General features: G+C 39.9%; 1 protein-coding gene across 8 annotated transcripts in view; it reads right to left on the bottom strand.

Moving 5' to 3' along the window:
• msi2b (musashi RNA-binding protein 2b) overlaps window positions 1–15,740 on the bottom strand; it is a 159,678-nt gene that overhangs the window by 78,826 nt on the left and 65,112 nt on the right. For all 8 annotated transcript variants that reach the window (XR_011087117.1, XM_068651367.1, XM_068651370.1 and 5 more), the window contains 2 exons: window positions 4,225–4,307; window positions 2,298–2,412 (listed from right to left, as the gene is read on the bottom strand). Coding sequence is in view for 7 of the 8 variants with exons in the window: in XM_068651367.1 (XP_068507468.1) it covers window positions 2,298–2,412; window positions 4,225–4,307 (198 nt within the window). In the remaining variant the exon portion in view is untranslated. The remainder of the gene's footprint in view (window positions 1–2,297; window positions 2,413–4,224; window positions 4,308–15,740) is intronic.

The raw sequence follows: 15,740 nt of genomic DNA, 5'->3' as shown, positions 1-15,740 counted from the left end.
TTAAAACACAACCCGAGGTCTGGGAGAGCTTCTTAGGTGACAATGTAAGTCTCCTCATCACGGTGTGTTTGTTCCTAAAGGATTTCGCAAACCCATGTTGAAGCAAAATGTTCCCATTCCATGGTGATTTGTTCAGTGAGAAACCAACATAGTGTGTAGGCCTGGACCTTGGTGGTCTTGGCCATGAAAAGGCCCGGTCTACTTTGCGGCCTTTTCACAACATAACCATTTACAATTTGAGTTGAATTAATGCTGACTAGAATACAATGATACAGAAGTTCCCAGAATCTCCAAAAGCAGAATCAGTTATCAATCTCGCCTCCTGTGGAACTGTCTTCCGGATTTGTTTCAGGAGGCATATACCCTATCACTATTTAAGAGACTAAAAGCTACCTTCTTGATAAATGTTATCGTTGGGGCTGATTCAGGTAGACCTGGGTTATCGCTTACTTAAGGGCTTGACTGGGCGGGATCTCTTAGGATGCACCAAGCTCCTCTCTCTTCCTAGCTTCAGCTTTTCCATATTCATATGCTGTCCATGTATGTCACTAATCTCTCTCTTCCCTTATCCTAAGTGGTTCCACTTCAAGAAGCACTGACAACCACATTACTACTCCATATGATTTTTTGTAGTATGATTAAATAGTCAGAAATAGTCCTTTTAACTCATTCAATCCCAGGGACATACTTTCATCTCTTAAGAATTGCAGATGTTCAATCGCAAGTACGTATTTTTATAATAGGAAAATGAATGGAGACAGACGTGCTCAAGCTGGACAAGGACATTTGGCAACCCACTGTATATGACTGGAACAAGACTAACTGGCTCAAGGGTGACTGTTGTAGGCTCAAGCGTGACTACTGTCTGGTGCTAGGGTAGATGCTATCCTTGCACATTAGATAAGACGGCTACATGTTACTTGTGAAGATAAATAAACCGTGCCAATCAAGAAAAGAAGAAACTTCCAACTCTCACAGGCAAGGTTTCATGTGTGATTATTTTACACAATATTTGTTGTTGTCAACAGGATTTGGAAGAAAAAGGACATTAGTGCTGACTGCTCTATGATCGGTGTGACACTGCAAAACACGACCGTGCAAGGTAGGAATTCTTGCCAGTTCTAATAATTTTGCAGTTTCATTTCTCTTGTATTATTATTGTCAAGTGCAAGGGGGACTGACACTAACTTGTGACTGTGGAATGCATAAATATTTCCCCTCAGAAGGTACCCTTGTAGCGTGATTGAGAAAGCCTTTCTGTATTTTAATAAAGGAGACTCAAGCCAGTTGTCTGGGTGCAAAGCATAATTGGATGATAGAGATAAGACGAGACACAAATCCTGCGAAACGAGATGTCTCATTAGATTGAATATAAAATAATGTCTGATATTAAAATGTTTCCAGTTTTCAAAATGTTTTCTTTACTGAGCAGACCACAAGAGAATTAATGTTCTAGCTTTAAAGTGCAAATGTGAACACAAACAGGAGTCACTTTTGTTACAGGCTTGTTTTTCAAAAGCTACTTCAATCACTTCTCAGGTTTTTCTTTACTGAATAGTTTAACAAACAATACATTCCATTTTAAGTGGTGATTTTTAAATGCTGCTTCAAGAACAGTTAGCAGCTGAGATTTTCCCTCTTACTGAATAGTTGAACAAAATACAATTTTAGCTTTTAGTGTCAAACATTAAACAAATAAAGTAAGCATTACTGTAAAAAATAACTACAGTGACGTTACTTCTGGGCACCATTTCAAGCCATCTATGGCCTTCTGAATTATACTCTTGAATGACACAAAAAGTGCGACACAATAGAGCAGTGGTAGCAGTTTTGAGTGGACCCAGGATTCTTATGAGATCTTCAACAACAGCAATGGCACTTCAATCCAAAGTGTCAAGTTTTTGTCGTAGTTCTGGGCTGCAGAAGAGCTGTTCCAGCGCCTGATAACGTCCATAATAAGTTTGTGCGTGTTTTTGCGTTTAGACGTCAAATGTGCCGTTGATGTTGGGGTTAAAACTAATTTTTTATTGTTCCAATTGCATATACTCCAAGGTTGGTTTCTTGGGTCAAATCATCAGTTCGAAAGGCAATCGTTCCCACCAAAACTAATAGAAAAGGGTGAAATATTTTGAAACCACAAATGCTCAGTTCAGTAACTTTAAAACATGTTACTTAGGCAAGCAGACTTCAACGGGTTTCCTTGGCTAGTGATATATTAAAAATGCAGGCGTACGAGAAAGTACATGCGTCTAAAATGCATGTATGCATGCCACACTGAAATTGAATATTTTACTTACTCAGCATACCCATACCAAGCATGAAAGCATCCATTGTATACTGCAGACCTCTAACCCGACCCTGTGTCCCAGGTGGGTACATTACTTCTTTTGGTTGGGCTTTTTTGCATTCTACCTGTGAAGTAAAGACAATGAGTGATTATGGCACTATAAAAATAGAAATGAAAAATAAAAGCTTTAGTAAAACTACCCAAACTATTTGTTATTTAGCAACTTCCGAAATTCCATTATATGGAGTACATTTTCCACTTTCTTGAAAAGAATATCCTAAGTACAAATACTTTAAAACCAAAAATTGCAATGTTAGAAATGAGAGATGAAACAATTAACACAGCAAACATTCTAACCAATTCAGAAAGAATTCTTGTGTTCATTTTTCTACAAATGATACATGTACCGTAATTTCCGGACTATAAGCCACAACTTTTTTCCAAAATTTTGAACCCTGCGGCTTATAGTCAGGTGCGGCTTATATAAGATTTTTTCGTGATTTTTGTGATGACTTGATCACTTTTATACACTCGTAAAAAGGCTGTGGACCACCGTTGTGCGGTATCTTGAAGAAAAAAACAACAACAAAAATACAATTTTGAAACACTACTATGGCTGCTGCTTATTCTGGCTGTGTTGCTTGTGACTATTATGAGTTTAGTAGGAATGCACGCTAGGTTACCTGCGTCAAAGGGCTCTAAACCCTTTCTCTTACTCTGCCATGTGACTCAGAGATTACACAAAGCAGTGCACACTTCCATGTTGCGTCACAGGTAATGTTTAGAAAGATATGTTAAAGTATGTTATTAAAACTTTTAAAAGGCTTTCTGTGTACTGTCTTTCTTTGTAAAAAACCCGTGTGCACGTGCGGCTTATAGTCCGGCGCGGCTTATGTAAGAAAAAAAACTAAAATATCCCCGAATTTTAGCCGGTGCGGCTTATAGTCCGGTGCGGCTTATAGTCCGGACATTACGGTAAACCCTCTTTAACCGTCTTTAAGCGTATTCATTTTTTTATATTCTAGTTTACTTTTTCTCCAATGTAACCTTGAGTGCATACAAAAATCTGCCACTTCAACTGCTCAACACCAATGACAAGAAAGTGTTGAGAGCTAATATTCTCATTTTGTTGTCATCACCTAATTAGAGGTTGATACTGATAAAATGCGGTTGACTAATTATCCCAAGGTCAAAGAATTAGGAAATACACAAGTCACGTGGTTTCAGTAGAGAAATTTGGAGTGGTCCTTGGTGGTAACTTCTCTTTTTGGCTAAAAGAAACTGTGGGGGAGCTTTGATATCCTGCTTCCTCTTCAGACGAATCCGTTTTAGTCATATATAGTCGTTGTTCAGTGGTCATCAAGTCATTATATTGCAGTACACACTGCCAACATTTGTGCTTTGTGCACCATTGTGGAATGGAAGTACATTTTCCCCAGCCAATCCTAGCTGTTTGTCATTTCATCAAAATTAGGACGGCCGAAGCTCAAACCCGAGTCCGCCTTTCCTGACTTTGCAGAAAAAAAAAAAAGTAATCACACACTACTTGGGCATCGTACCCGCATCTTGGAACTGCAGAGAACTAACCGCTGAGCTAAAAGTCCAGGGCGCCGGGTTGCCTCATTGATGTATAACTGCAACGGAACAACTTGCCATTGCACGACTACATAATTGTGTATACTTTCAACCTTTTTTTTGTTTATTAGAAAGTGGCCATCATAAATGTAATACAGATTCATGATTTCACAAGAGAAATTATTTGTCAGCTTCAGTGTCATAAAAAATTCCAAAACAAAATGCCTGCTTTGAGTGGGAGACCCTTACTTGCATTATACTACAGAAGCATAACAAATGTGTGTGTGATTCAACTTGTGCTGTCAATTTGCTGCCACACTAGATTAATCAAACAAAATATAAGTACTACAGGAGCCACTCACCATTTTATTATTTATTTCATGATAATGGATGTCACAGACTTTCTCCGCTAGATCTTCGTTTTCAAATGTTACAAATCCAAAACCTGTGAAGAGATATAGGAGCGAAGCAAAGGGTCAAAACTCTACTATACGAAAGTAGACTTGATGCTGGATGGAATATATACATTTATGTTTTTGGAATGTAGAAGGTAACTGGGCACAAGCACAACAACATGTAAACACCTGAAGGAATGGGGTCGAAATACAAAAAGTCCTGCCTAGCTACAAAAACAGATATGCTCAAACCTCATTGAATAAAGTACATAAGCAGACAAGTATATCTACATATTAAATCAATAAAAGAAACATTTTAAGCATATAATCATACCTGCACACCAAACCAATAAAGAAGACATACGTAACTAGACATTTTTATATATGGTAATGACAAAAGATTTTATAACTTCATGATCTGATATGTATTTCTGTGCACTTTGAAATAACAAATGTTTTTTGATACATTGCCTGAATAGCTTAATGCCCCTAAGAAACTGTTTAATGCATGCCTGATGTTATTCTAATTCACGGACACGGCCCAAGGTGTCTAAGAATGTTTTGTACTTGTTTATATCTTATGTCTTGATTAATGCTTGATGTGACGTCGTATTTTGCCTATTGCTAGACGCCAGCCTTGGATTACTATTGAATGTACTAGACAGAAAGAAAATGTTTTGACTAATAATGAAAAATACAGTCGGAAGCATAATTAAACTAAGAATGTGACAATGCAAACAAGTACATGGAGTGTCAAAAGAACAAACAAACAAATGCATGGTAGGTGGTGAGTAAGAACTATGCATAGTCAGGAAACATTAACGAATTGATGATGTCACACCCAAAACTTCACATAAGTCCGTACAAAATGACAAAATTAGAAAGATAATGAAGGGACAAGGGGCAACCGTGGGTGCATGTACAAGAATGGAGGAGAATGTTTACAGGAAGGTCACTTGGAGATAAAACCAGCAGGTGCCAGAGGGAGACAGCCCAGAACCCGGCCAAAGATGATCGTCAAGGCTGAAAGACGGAAAGGAAAACAACAGCCCCTACACACATCGAATCGCCCATAATCAGCACCCAACCCCACGGAACCAGCTCTCACCGAACCAGCACCCACTCCCATGGAATCAAACTCTCCTGTGAACCTGCCCCACCCCAAAGACTCATCACCCATCAAACTCGGCCCACACCGGCATGTGCAACTGAATATAAGCTGAGCAAAGAACCTTGAACGTTGCCTTTTCTGAATGGAGACTTTCTGCTCTTGAGCATGGTCGCACGAAAGGCCCAGCGCTGTATTGTACTTTCCTGAAAACAGAGCTTTCTTAACAAGAATTGTGATTGATCTCAACCAACCTGTGTAAATCTAAATTTTGTTTCGGTGTCTCAGTCTTTTCCTTACATTGCAAAAGAAAACGAACATGCAGGGAGTAAATTGGATGACAGGTGATTGGCTCTGGCTTTTGCCGTGAGGCACGGATAGTGCGCTTCCTAAATTGTGAACGAAATCCAACACACCACACAGAAAGACTGGAGCCAGAAACAAACCCTGCACCTTTCAACTATGAGGTGGACGTGCTAACCAATATATCTATATATATCCATATATATATATCTATCTCGGTGGGACACAATACGGGTAACTCACGATTCAATATTGTGACACTATCCCATGATACAACAATAATGCGATACACAATATCGGCGATATCCACAATATACAGTCAGATTATTTTTTTAAATGATATATCACGATGTGTGTCACTCAAAAAGAAAATACAGTCAAACCTCGGTTTTCGAACGTCCCGGTTCTCGAACAAATCGGAATTCGAACAAAAAATACGAGTTTTGTTTGCTTCAGTTGTCGAACAAAATTCGGAGATCAAACCTTACGAGATGAGCCGAAAGGACCCGAAAAACCCCGATTGCGCGGCCCGGATGCTGACTGACTCTGTTCATTATTGTATTTTCGTTACTTTGAGGATTGTATTAACCCTTAATCATGCCTCCAAAGAAACCAAGTGGGAGCAGTAAAGCCATCCTAAAACACAAAGACGCTCTTAAAGCAATGCGACAGCGAGCGCCCGGCGCGCTGCGGTTGCGCGATCGGACCAAATTAAGCTCCCTGTGCACTGAGGTCCACTTAAATTTTGGAAAGTACATCAGGACTTGAAAAATATTTTCTAGATTTCAGCGACGGCTGTCACAATAATGCGACCAGCGCGATGCAGTTGCGCGATCGGACAAAAATGCGCAAATGAAAAAAATGCTTTAAAAAGGCGTTTTTTTTAGTCTTGGAACGGATTAAATTTTTTTCCATTATTTGTAATGGGAAAATTAGATTCGGAATTCGACCGATTCACTTCTTGAACCGCCTTCTGGAACAGATTGTGGTTGAAAATCGAGGTTTGACTGTACCCATAAAAGGGAAAATGTACAATTGTGCATTTATTTAATGCAAATTTAAACTTGGCACAATCTATGAATAAACATGTACATCTGCATAGTGTGTCACTTCCTCCAAGCCATGTGAATGTAAATGCTGTACAGCTTAAAAAGTTAAAGTTCCTGTCATGAACATTCATGACTAGTTTTGGGTACACCAAGACAGTGCGCTAATTTCTGATATTGAAGTTAAGAGCAACTTAATTTTGCAAAGCACCTCACTGGCGCCTTGTAAATGTAAATACTATACAGTTTGCAAGTGCATTAACATTAATGACGCACACTGTACAGATGAACAAATGGAAGTGCAGTAACATTAATAACTCCACATTGTACAGTTTGACACATTCAAGTGCATGAAAATTAACATTTTTGTAAACCAGAACAGCGTACTGCTACTTTGACCCTTGCGGCAGGTTGCATACTACCCTATAAAGAATGGTTGTGACGGCGGGCATGGCCAGGCTGGCTCGCTACTAATGTTCATATTTGCCGTCGGCTCCATGTCGTTGCACCACAGCTTCGACAGTCAGTCAAAACATGTCTTTACGTGAAAATTGGGCACTGGACCTCTGCCCTAGAAAACTTTAAGTAAGCTAGCTGATCACAGAGTTTGGGACTGCATGTCAGAGCTTAATTTTTTGAAGGGGCCATGTAATTCAGTTGTGTTAAATATGAATTTAATATATATTTTTATAAAACAATAAATTCCATTGTTTTACTAAGCTGCCATTGTGTAGACCTGGTATAATTGTGTTGTAATTTGGAAATAAAAGGAGAAAAAAAACAAAAGGTTTATTCACTTATTTTAAAATGACATAGCCATTAGTAATTAACCTTACCCTGACGTGCCATGAGTCTAAGTTTAACCATGAGGTCGGTGGGTCAGAAAAATGAGCACAACCGCCTGTGGTCATTTGAGAACCATGCCAAAATGTTTAATACATTTTCTATTATCAACTTTAGGTTGCACATACTTTAGGTAGACATGAAGAGATCAACGTATCATTGACAAATGAAAAAAAAAAAAGAAGTATAGCCCATACAGGTGAGGCAATAAAGGAAAAGTAAGCTCTTACGCTTCTCCTCCTGCGCACCGCATTACCAATGCTTCAGTTAGTACTTCTGACATCAAACAAATCAGCTGTCAGGAACAATTTATCAGTGAGGTCCAACTAAATACCACAAACTGGGTAAAGAGTCAGTGGGTGATGATGAGAATTCACTCAGGTCTTTCTATATAATGTTCCACAGTTGACAGCGTAAGTTGGAGCACAAAACAAAGCACGTATTGAAAGGAAAAGTTGCAGACCTCCAAGACAGGATTGCTCTGACAACACAGATCTTTTTTGGGGCTGTTTTGAATGAGCACAGTGGCCTGCATCCATATGTAAAGGGAATACATTCAGAATCATCTGAACTCTAGCTAGAGTTTTTTTTTTTTTTTTGCCCGTCCACAACTGTGTAGATTTTGTTTATTTTTTCTCTCTTTTATTGAGGAAGAGGTATAAAATGGCTTTATACAAAGGCAGTGGAAAAGATTATTACATTTGAATTCAAACATTGTTTTTGATGAAATTGGGAAAATACCTCTTATCAAGATTGACACCCTAATTAAGTGGGGCTAGGGTAAAAACAACGTCGTAACAAGCAGCAATTGGCGCATTGCTACATTGGTCTGCTGTGTTGGGTTTGTCTTCTCTGATCAAAACAATGTTGTCTTCTACTCTGATCAAAACATAATGGATAATCCTTGAATTGCATATTGTTCAAAATATTAATTCCATGTCTTTTATGCATTTTTTCACTTTTAAACTATCCTGCGGGCCTGATCGAACGCGGGCCTGATCGAACGCTTGCCTGATCGAACCTCCTTGCGGGCCATTTATTTGACACCATTGACCTAATGACACGTTTGCCATATTTTAACACCAAAATATCAAATATGTTTATACCCTTTTGAATAAAAATGAGAAAAGTACACATTAGTTTCCGTAAATTTTGGACTATAAGCTGTGACTTTTTTCTCAAATTTTGAACCCTGCGGCTTATAGTCCAGTGCGGTTTATATAGGACTTTTCCTGTGATTTTTGTGATGACTTGATCACTTTTATACACGTAAAAAGGCTGTGGACCGCTGTTGTGCGGCACCGCTTTGCTGGGCGGAGGGATATATGACACTGTCACTGGGGAGAAAAGTGGTGTGTTGATCGCATGTGTATCCGCCAGGCAAATAGTGCCGTATAATTCACACAAAGAAGAGACAGAACGAGATCAAGACGGACATGACTGAAAGGAAGCTTTTATGCACAAACCGTCATTATGGGGGACAAAAGAAATGCATATGATGCCGTTTTTAAGTTAAAGGCAGTCGATGTTGATGACATTGTGTTGCGTCACCCTTTTCTTTATTTCCCGATCACGTTTACTCTGGAGCTATACGTGTCGTTCGCTAGTTTGATGCAATCTAGTGCTTGGTGCATGAATAAAATTAGCATGAACAGACCCTTATCATGGAAAATGCAATAACAAATGCATAAAAGCGACGACGAAAGAGAGATATCCTTCGCCACACACTTTCTCAATCTAACACTATTCCAATCGGACACTGAGGAGGAAGACTTCGATGGCTTCAGTGCACAGGACGAAGATGAAGACGGTGAAGCTCTTTTTTTTTTACTTTTACTGGTATGCTTTTTTAACCGGCCCTTTTAGTGCTGTTCTACTGTGTTGCTGCTGTGTTACCGCCATGTCTCAGTGACTTTTACCAGTATGTTTTTTTTTTTTAAATCCAGCCCTATTAGTGATGTGTTACTTCCGTGTTGCTGCGGTATTACTGCCGCATCACAGGCAGTGTTGGGAAAGAAATGTTAAGGTATGTTATTAAAACTTTAAAAAAGCTTTCTGTGTACCGTCTTTGTAAATAACTCACGTGCACAAATCAGTGTTGCTGCGGTACTACTGCTGAGTCACAGGCAGTGTTTAGAAAGACATGTTAAAGTAGTATGTTATTAAAACTTTAAAAAGGCTTTCTGTGTACTGTCTTTCTTTGTAAATAACTCGTGCGCACGTGCGGCTTATAGTCTGGAGCGGCTTGTATAAGAAAAACACTAAAATATCCCCAGATTTTAGCTGCTGCGGTTTATAGTCTGGTGCGGCTTATAGTCCGAAAATTCTGGTAATTATTTTTATCCATCTTTATACTACAAGTTTGTACTTTGATCAACATCCAACAATTATCACAAGACATAGTAGTGCAGTGGCCAAAAAGTATTGTCCTCAATCATCACTGCTCTTTATCATTCGGTAACCGTTTATGCAGTACATACATAGGGGGTATTTTTGAGAGAATCATATGGACAGCATGTTCACTCCACTACAGCAGTCACACATGGACAACTATTTCACTGCTCACACTCTTTGTTGTTTGATTTCTTAAAAATAACTGACAAATGTATTTAAGCTGACAACAATACAGTTTGGACTTGAAATAGACATAACATATGAATCCAAAAATCACAGGAGGCTATTTCCTGGATCAACAATTTAGCATTCAGGAGACAGGGAGAGCGTGAGAAGCAGACAAGATGACTGGGAGGTAAACTGAAAGGAGATAGAGAAAGAAAGGTGGCTCGGAGGGAAGATAGACAGAGAGCCTTCTCTAATTAGATGATGGCAATGCTTGTAGACCACTTTAATAGCAATGTGGGTGTGTGACAAATGAGACACTGAAGCCTTGTGGATGGTGTTATCACTCTGCTTCATGGATTTATTGCTCTTGATCTCAGCATTCTTGAATATCAATTGTGAAGCTGAGGATTGCTAGCACACAAGCTATGAGTGGGGATCTTGCCCAAGACAAACAAACATTTGATTACGCTTATCATGGCTGATGAAATGCATGCAAGTAATTATTTCAACACTAGAACTGTGCCTTGTGAATATCGAACACCTTATACCCCACATCACGGGACGACTTGGCATTAGAGGTTAAACATGCCTACAACACTCGCTTCAGCGAACAACAAAAGCAAATGGTAGTAAACCTGTTTTCTGGCAACACAATAAATCTTTTAATTATTTTTGCAGAGCTGTGGGGGCAGCTACCAATCCTTATTGACATACTGGAGTAATTGGTGGTTTAGAGATTAAGAGATGTGTCATCCACAAGTGAAATGTTTTTCTGTTCCGTTCATCCATCCATTTTCTGTATCGCTTTGTACCCACAGGGGTCGCGGGTGTGCTGGAGCCTATCCCAGCGGTCATCAGGCAGTAGGCGGGGGACACCCTGAACTGGTTGCCAGCCAATCGCAGGGCACACAGAGACGAACAACCATCCGCATTCGCACTCACACCTAGGGGCAATTTAGAGTGCTCAGTGGGCCTATCAAGCATGTTTTTGGGATGTGGGAGGAAACCGGAGTGCCCAGAGGAAACCCACACGGGCTCAGGGAGAACATGCAAACTCCACACAGGGAGGGTCGGAGGTGGAATCGAACCGACTCCCTCTTAACTGTGAGGCGGACGTGCTAACCAGTGCACCACCGAGCCGCCTCTGTTCCCATCAGTACCTATTAAATGGGAACTGACCAAAATTCAGTTAAATAATACATTTTGACCATAGTTCAGACACAGAGTTCAATATCCAAAATGTGAATTTTGGAAGGCATAGTTTTCCCAACAATGTTGGACACATTTTATGAAATTAAGTTTCCTCAGAATTGGAATTACAATTGGCCATGGTGACATATTGAAGCTTAGCAGACTAACCAGATATGCACTAGTAAATCAGCAAACTACAGTGTGGTTCATGTAAAAATATGTCTGATGTCCATTTAACCAACTAAAGCCAAAACTCAGTGTGCTATAGCCATCGTTCCAAACATGCCTTGGTTTATATGTAGCATCCTAAGAAGGGCAGATCATGGTAAAAAGTTATTTTGTAAAATCCGTATATAAAATGTTGTTGGAAGCCTATTGGTTAGATGTCTTTCCACTTGAACATGACTTAAGTTCGCTTTAAGTAAGATTGTATCCTCGTTCTGCACACTCTTCTAATTACAAAACATCTTCAGATGTGGAGGAAGAACCTGTCAACATGCATAATGTAAGTCACTATGACATAACGCCTCATTAATTTCACTCTCCCACTTAGCTGTTGGCACACTGAAAGGGAGAGTCAATAAAGAGGGGAGTTGGAGGAGGAGTTCCTCATTCATTTCTTGTACATTATTTATTTCACCACTCAGATATAATGAAAGCTCTCTGGGAAAAACAATTCTAATTATCCATCCCAATCCTTGACCCAGCAGTCAGACATATATAAGAGAAGATGGGCATACGAATTCAAACACAACTGAAGGAGTGTTCATGACTTTGCCCTTGGGGAAATTTCATAAAGCAAGATGTTGCAGTTGCCAGCTGTAATTAGAAGCACTGGAAAGGAGATGAACCCTGGAGAGTATAAGGCAGTGCAAGAGTCAATAGCAAGAAGCTTCATTTGCTACGTTCTTGTTTTCCAAGGAGAAGAGTTTAATACCTGGAGGGGTGACAACTGCAGTAGTGGAGCAGCAAAAAACAACAACAACAAAGAAATAAGTCAAAGTCATTGAGCAATACAAAACTAGCCACCAGTGCCTTATTAAGAAAACATATCAGTTCATTGCTCTACTTTTGTGGTCAAAAGGGAGAAGATAAAATACAACCAGGAATACATAATTTGTAAGCATGGCAAACCTATTGCTGTCATTATTATTCCAAGTCTAATTAAAACAAAACTGAACAGAGCCTGGAGGTTGAGTAATACCGCACAAACAAGTACCTTGTTTGCTGAAAGGAATTCAAGACTGCATGTAGTTCACGTTCATGTAGTACCGCATTTATACCACATTTGACTGCAGAAATATGTTAAATCGATTTTTGAGATTTTAGCCATGTTAATATGTTAATAATTCCTCTCCAAAAACACCCGCCAAAGTAGTGTTTGTCTCCATTCTCCCTTCTCTGAGCATTTCTGTTTGTTCTGCTCTCTAAACACGAGATCCTCTCAATCCAATAAAACCTTAGCCAGTAAAAAAAAGTGTATTGGGTTGGAGATTAAACCTTAAAATTAGTGCAAGTGCCAAAATCAAACCTGCTGGACAGGGCAGAGCTGTGAGTAAATAAAATCACTAGCTAAGTGATGACATAAGAGAGAAACGAATGTTAGATGCGTTGTCAAGCACAATACGACAGACGTATTTTGTTGTATAAAAAACAGATTTGTAAAACACATTAACATGTGCATTGATGAATAGTACTCTGGATCGAGGACATAAGGCTCTACAATACAATGAACCCTTGATTTCACAGGGGTTACGTTACGAAAAGGAACCGTGACAGTCAAAATCCACGGTATGTGTATTAATTGGGACTTTAAATAAATATGAGATGAAATTTCCAACACGTAATGTTTATTCTTGCCCGCCAGAGGGCATGGGTGTATTACAAGTTATTTTGAAGAGTGGTTGAAGAGTGTCCACTTTCAGGTGGACTCATTCTACTAACCCGGGGGAAATCATGCATAGCGAAACCAAAGAGAGTCACGGTTGCGTATGAATCTCTTGTTGCATTGTGGTCCAGTACACAATATTAAAACTTTTTAAACTCTCCCCAATACCTTTATGCTACACAAACCTTTCCCATTCCCTTAATAACCATTCCCACACTGTTCTGTGCATGAATTGTAGCTTTACAGAAAATAAAAGAATGAACCCGTAATACTGTCACGTGCCCAAACTCCTACACCAGTTGGTGCAGTTCCCTCGCGCGTGGCGGGCTGCCACCTACTGCGCATGAACTCAGACATGTCCGCAGTGACGCATGCCTCGCGCTATCACGGCTCATTGCCTCTGTCCCGAATCCTTCGCGACGGTGCATTTTTCCTTCGTGCTTGTCAGTTGCCTGGCGTTCCAGCTTTTCCTCTTTTCCCATTCCCTAAATCAGTGTTTCCCAACCAGTGTGCCGCGGCACACCGGTGTCACGTGACAGATGTTCCGTGGGAAATTGTCCAACATTAAATACCGAGCGAATTGTAAACAGGATTACCAAACCACAGGTCAGTTTCCGCAAGGCTAATCGTGCATGCGTGGCAAATCGGAGAATTTTGAGATTTCATGTTGTGGCATCGGCACATACGCAATGTATGTGTGTGTTGCTGTTAGTGTTGGCTCGTGAGTGAACGATTCGTTCAAAAAAGGTTGGGAAACACTGCCCTAAATAAAGAGTCTGTGTTGCACATGGTTGTCCTGCCTCGTTCGTGACAGGCTGGCTGCTGTGCTTGTCCACAGTGATGCACATTGCTCAGAGGCACGCCCCGCGCTATCAGCGTGTATTTAAACGCCGTCCTCCCGTCACTTATAAACCCATGACGTAGCGAATCTGCAATAGGTGAAGCATGAAGTATCTTTATTACTACTGTTTTGTGTGTGGTGTGTATGGCAGCAGTCATCAGCTTTTGAACGAAGTAATGAATGAAGTGCGGCAGCCACACAAGGACATGCGGCTTGTAGTGAAGCGTCTTAGACTTAGTTCTTAATATAGTCACCAAAATAACTCATATTTCACAAAAAATTACATAGCCGTTGTGCCAAAGGTAATATGTACTCATTGTCATTGTTGATTGTGGAAAGCGTAAAATAGCATGATACAGACCCTTTAAATTCAAAACCATACAAGTTTGCAGCAAGTTGTAAATTGCCATTTAAAAGACAAACCTACTTAACAGCACAGGTCAACGAGCAGTTGTTGATTCGTGTGATTGTGCTTTATGTCAGTTTGTCGCTAGCTCATTCTACCTCACACTATAGTTTTGCGTTGAAGCAATCATACAATGCAGATTAAAAAAAAAGCTGCTATAGTTTAGTTTAAATTAGCGCTCATGATGTTACTTGTATAGAAATATTTTGCACTTGCATACTTGTAGTGAAGTAAATGAAGCTGCTGGATTCGTACAGATGATACATTAAGCTCCTGTATAAAATAAATTAGGGCAAGAGTATTGATATGACAAAAGATATGCTGATAAATGTATTCGCTGAAGCCAGAAAAAGCAGCTATATCTCTAAAAACGGCATAATTTCTCCATTTGGAGGTGTCTATTGGTCTGGATAGAATTTTTTTTTTGGACTGGGGCAGCGAGAGTTCATGTGAAATAAAAATGTGCCCACCAATGCATAGAAAAATGTCAGACTGAACCAGGGGATTTATAAAAAAAAAAAAAAATTCCCATCTTCATTTTTCGTAATTCACTGTGTGAAGATCAAAGCTGCAAAATCAGAAATTATGTGTAAACATGTCTGTTGAATTTCATTTGACATAGAGTAGTGCAGAGACTATGCTAGACTATGACTATGCTTTTATTCCTTAAAAATATAGAATATTTACTATTATTGTAAGCCACCGTAACATTATGCAGTTTCAACAGTGAGAATGTGCTTCAATATCAATGAACTATTCTTTACTCATGTACTCTACTTGAAAAAGGGTCCTAGAAAATCCTGTTCTCTGCAATGCTGCTGGACGCCTTCACAGACAGTTCCGCGTCTGTGGCAAACTTTTCAACTTGCGGAGGCTCCAGGCAAAGACTAAGGTGTTTGAGGCTCTACTGCGGGAATTCCTCTTTGCTGGGGAAGACAGAGGCCATGTTCCAACCGCCCCCGTCACCTCAGACCCCTGCTGTGCTGCCCCCACCATCAGTGTCCATTGACAACACGGACCTCAAGACCGTGTTGAAGTTCTGCTACCTAGGCAGCACAATCTCCAGCAACGGATCTCTGGACAGCGAGATCTCACTGCGCATCTCCAAAGCTAGCTCATCTTTTGGAAGCCTGACAAAGAGGCTGTGGCAAAACCATGGTATAAAGCTTCAAACAAAAATTGCTGTCTACAGAGCAGTAGTGTTGAGTGCTCTGCTCTAAGGCTGTAGAACTATGAAAAAAAACGCAACTTATAGTCCGAAGATTCCGGTATACATATATATATATATATACTAC

This window comes from Syngnathus scovelli, chromosome 7 (genome assembly GCF_024217435.2).
Source record: "Syngnathus scovelli strain Florida chromosome 7, RoL_Ssco_1.2, whole genome shotgun sequence".
Classification (NCBI taxonomy): Eukaryota; Metazoa; Chordata; class Actinopteri; order Syngnathiformes; family Syngnathidae; genus Syngnathus; species Syngnathus scovelli.
The sequence above is the reverse complement of the archived record's forward strand: the minus strand, read 5'-3'. Positions and strand labels throughout refer to the sequence as shown.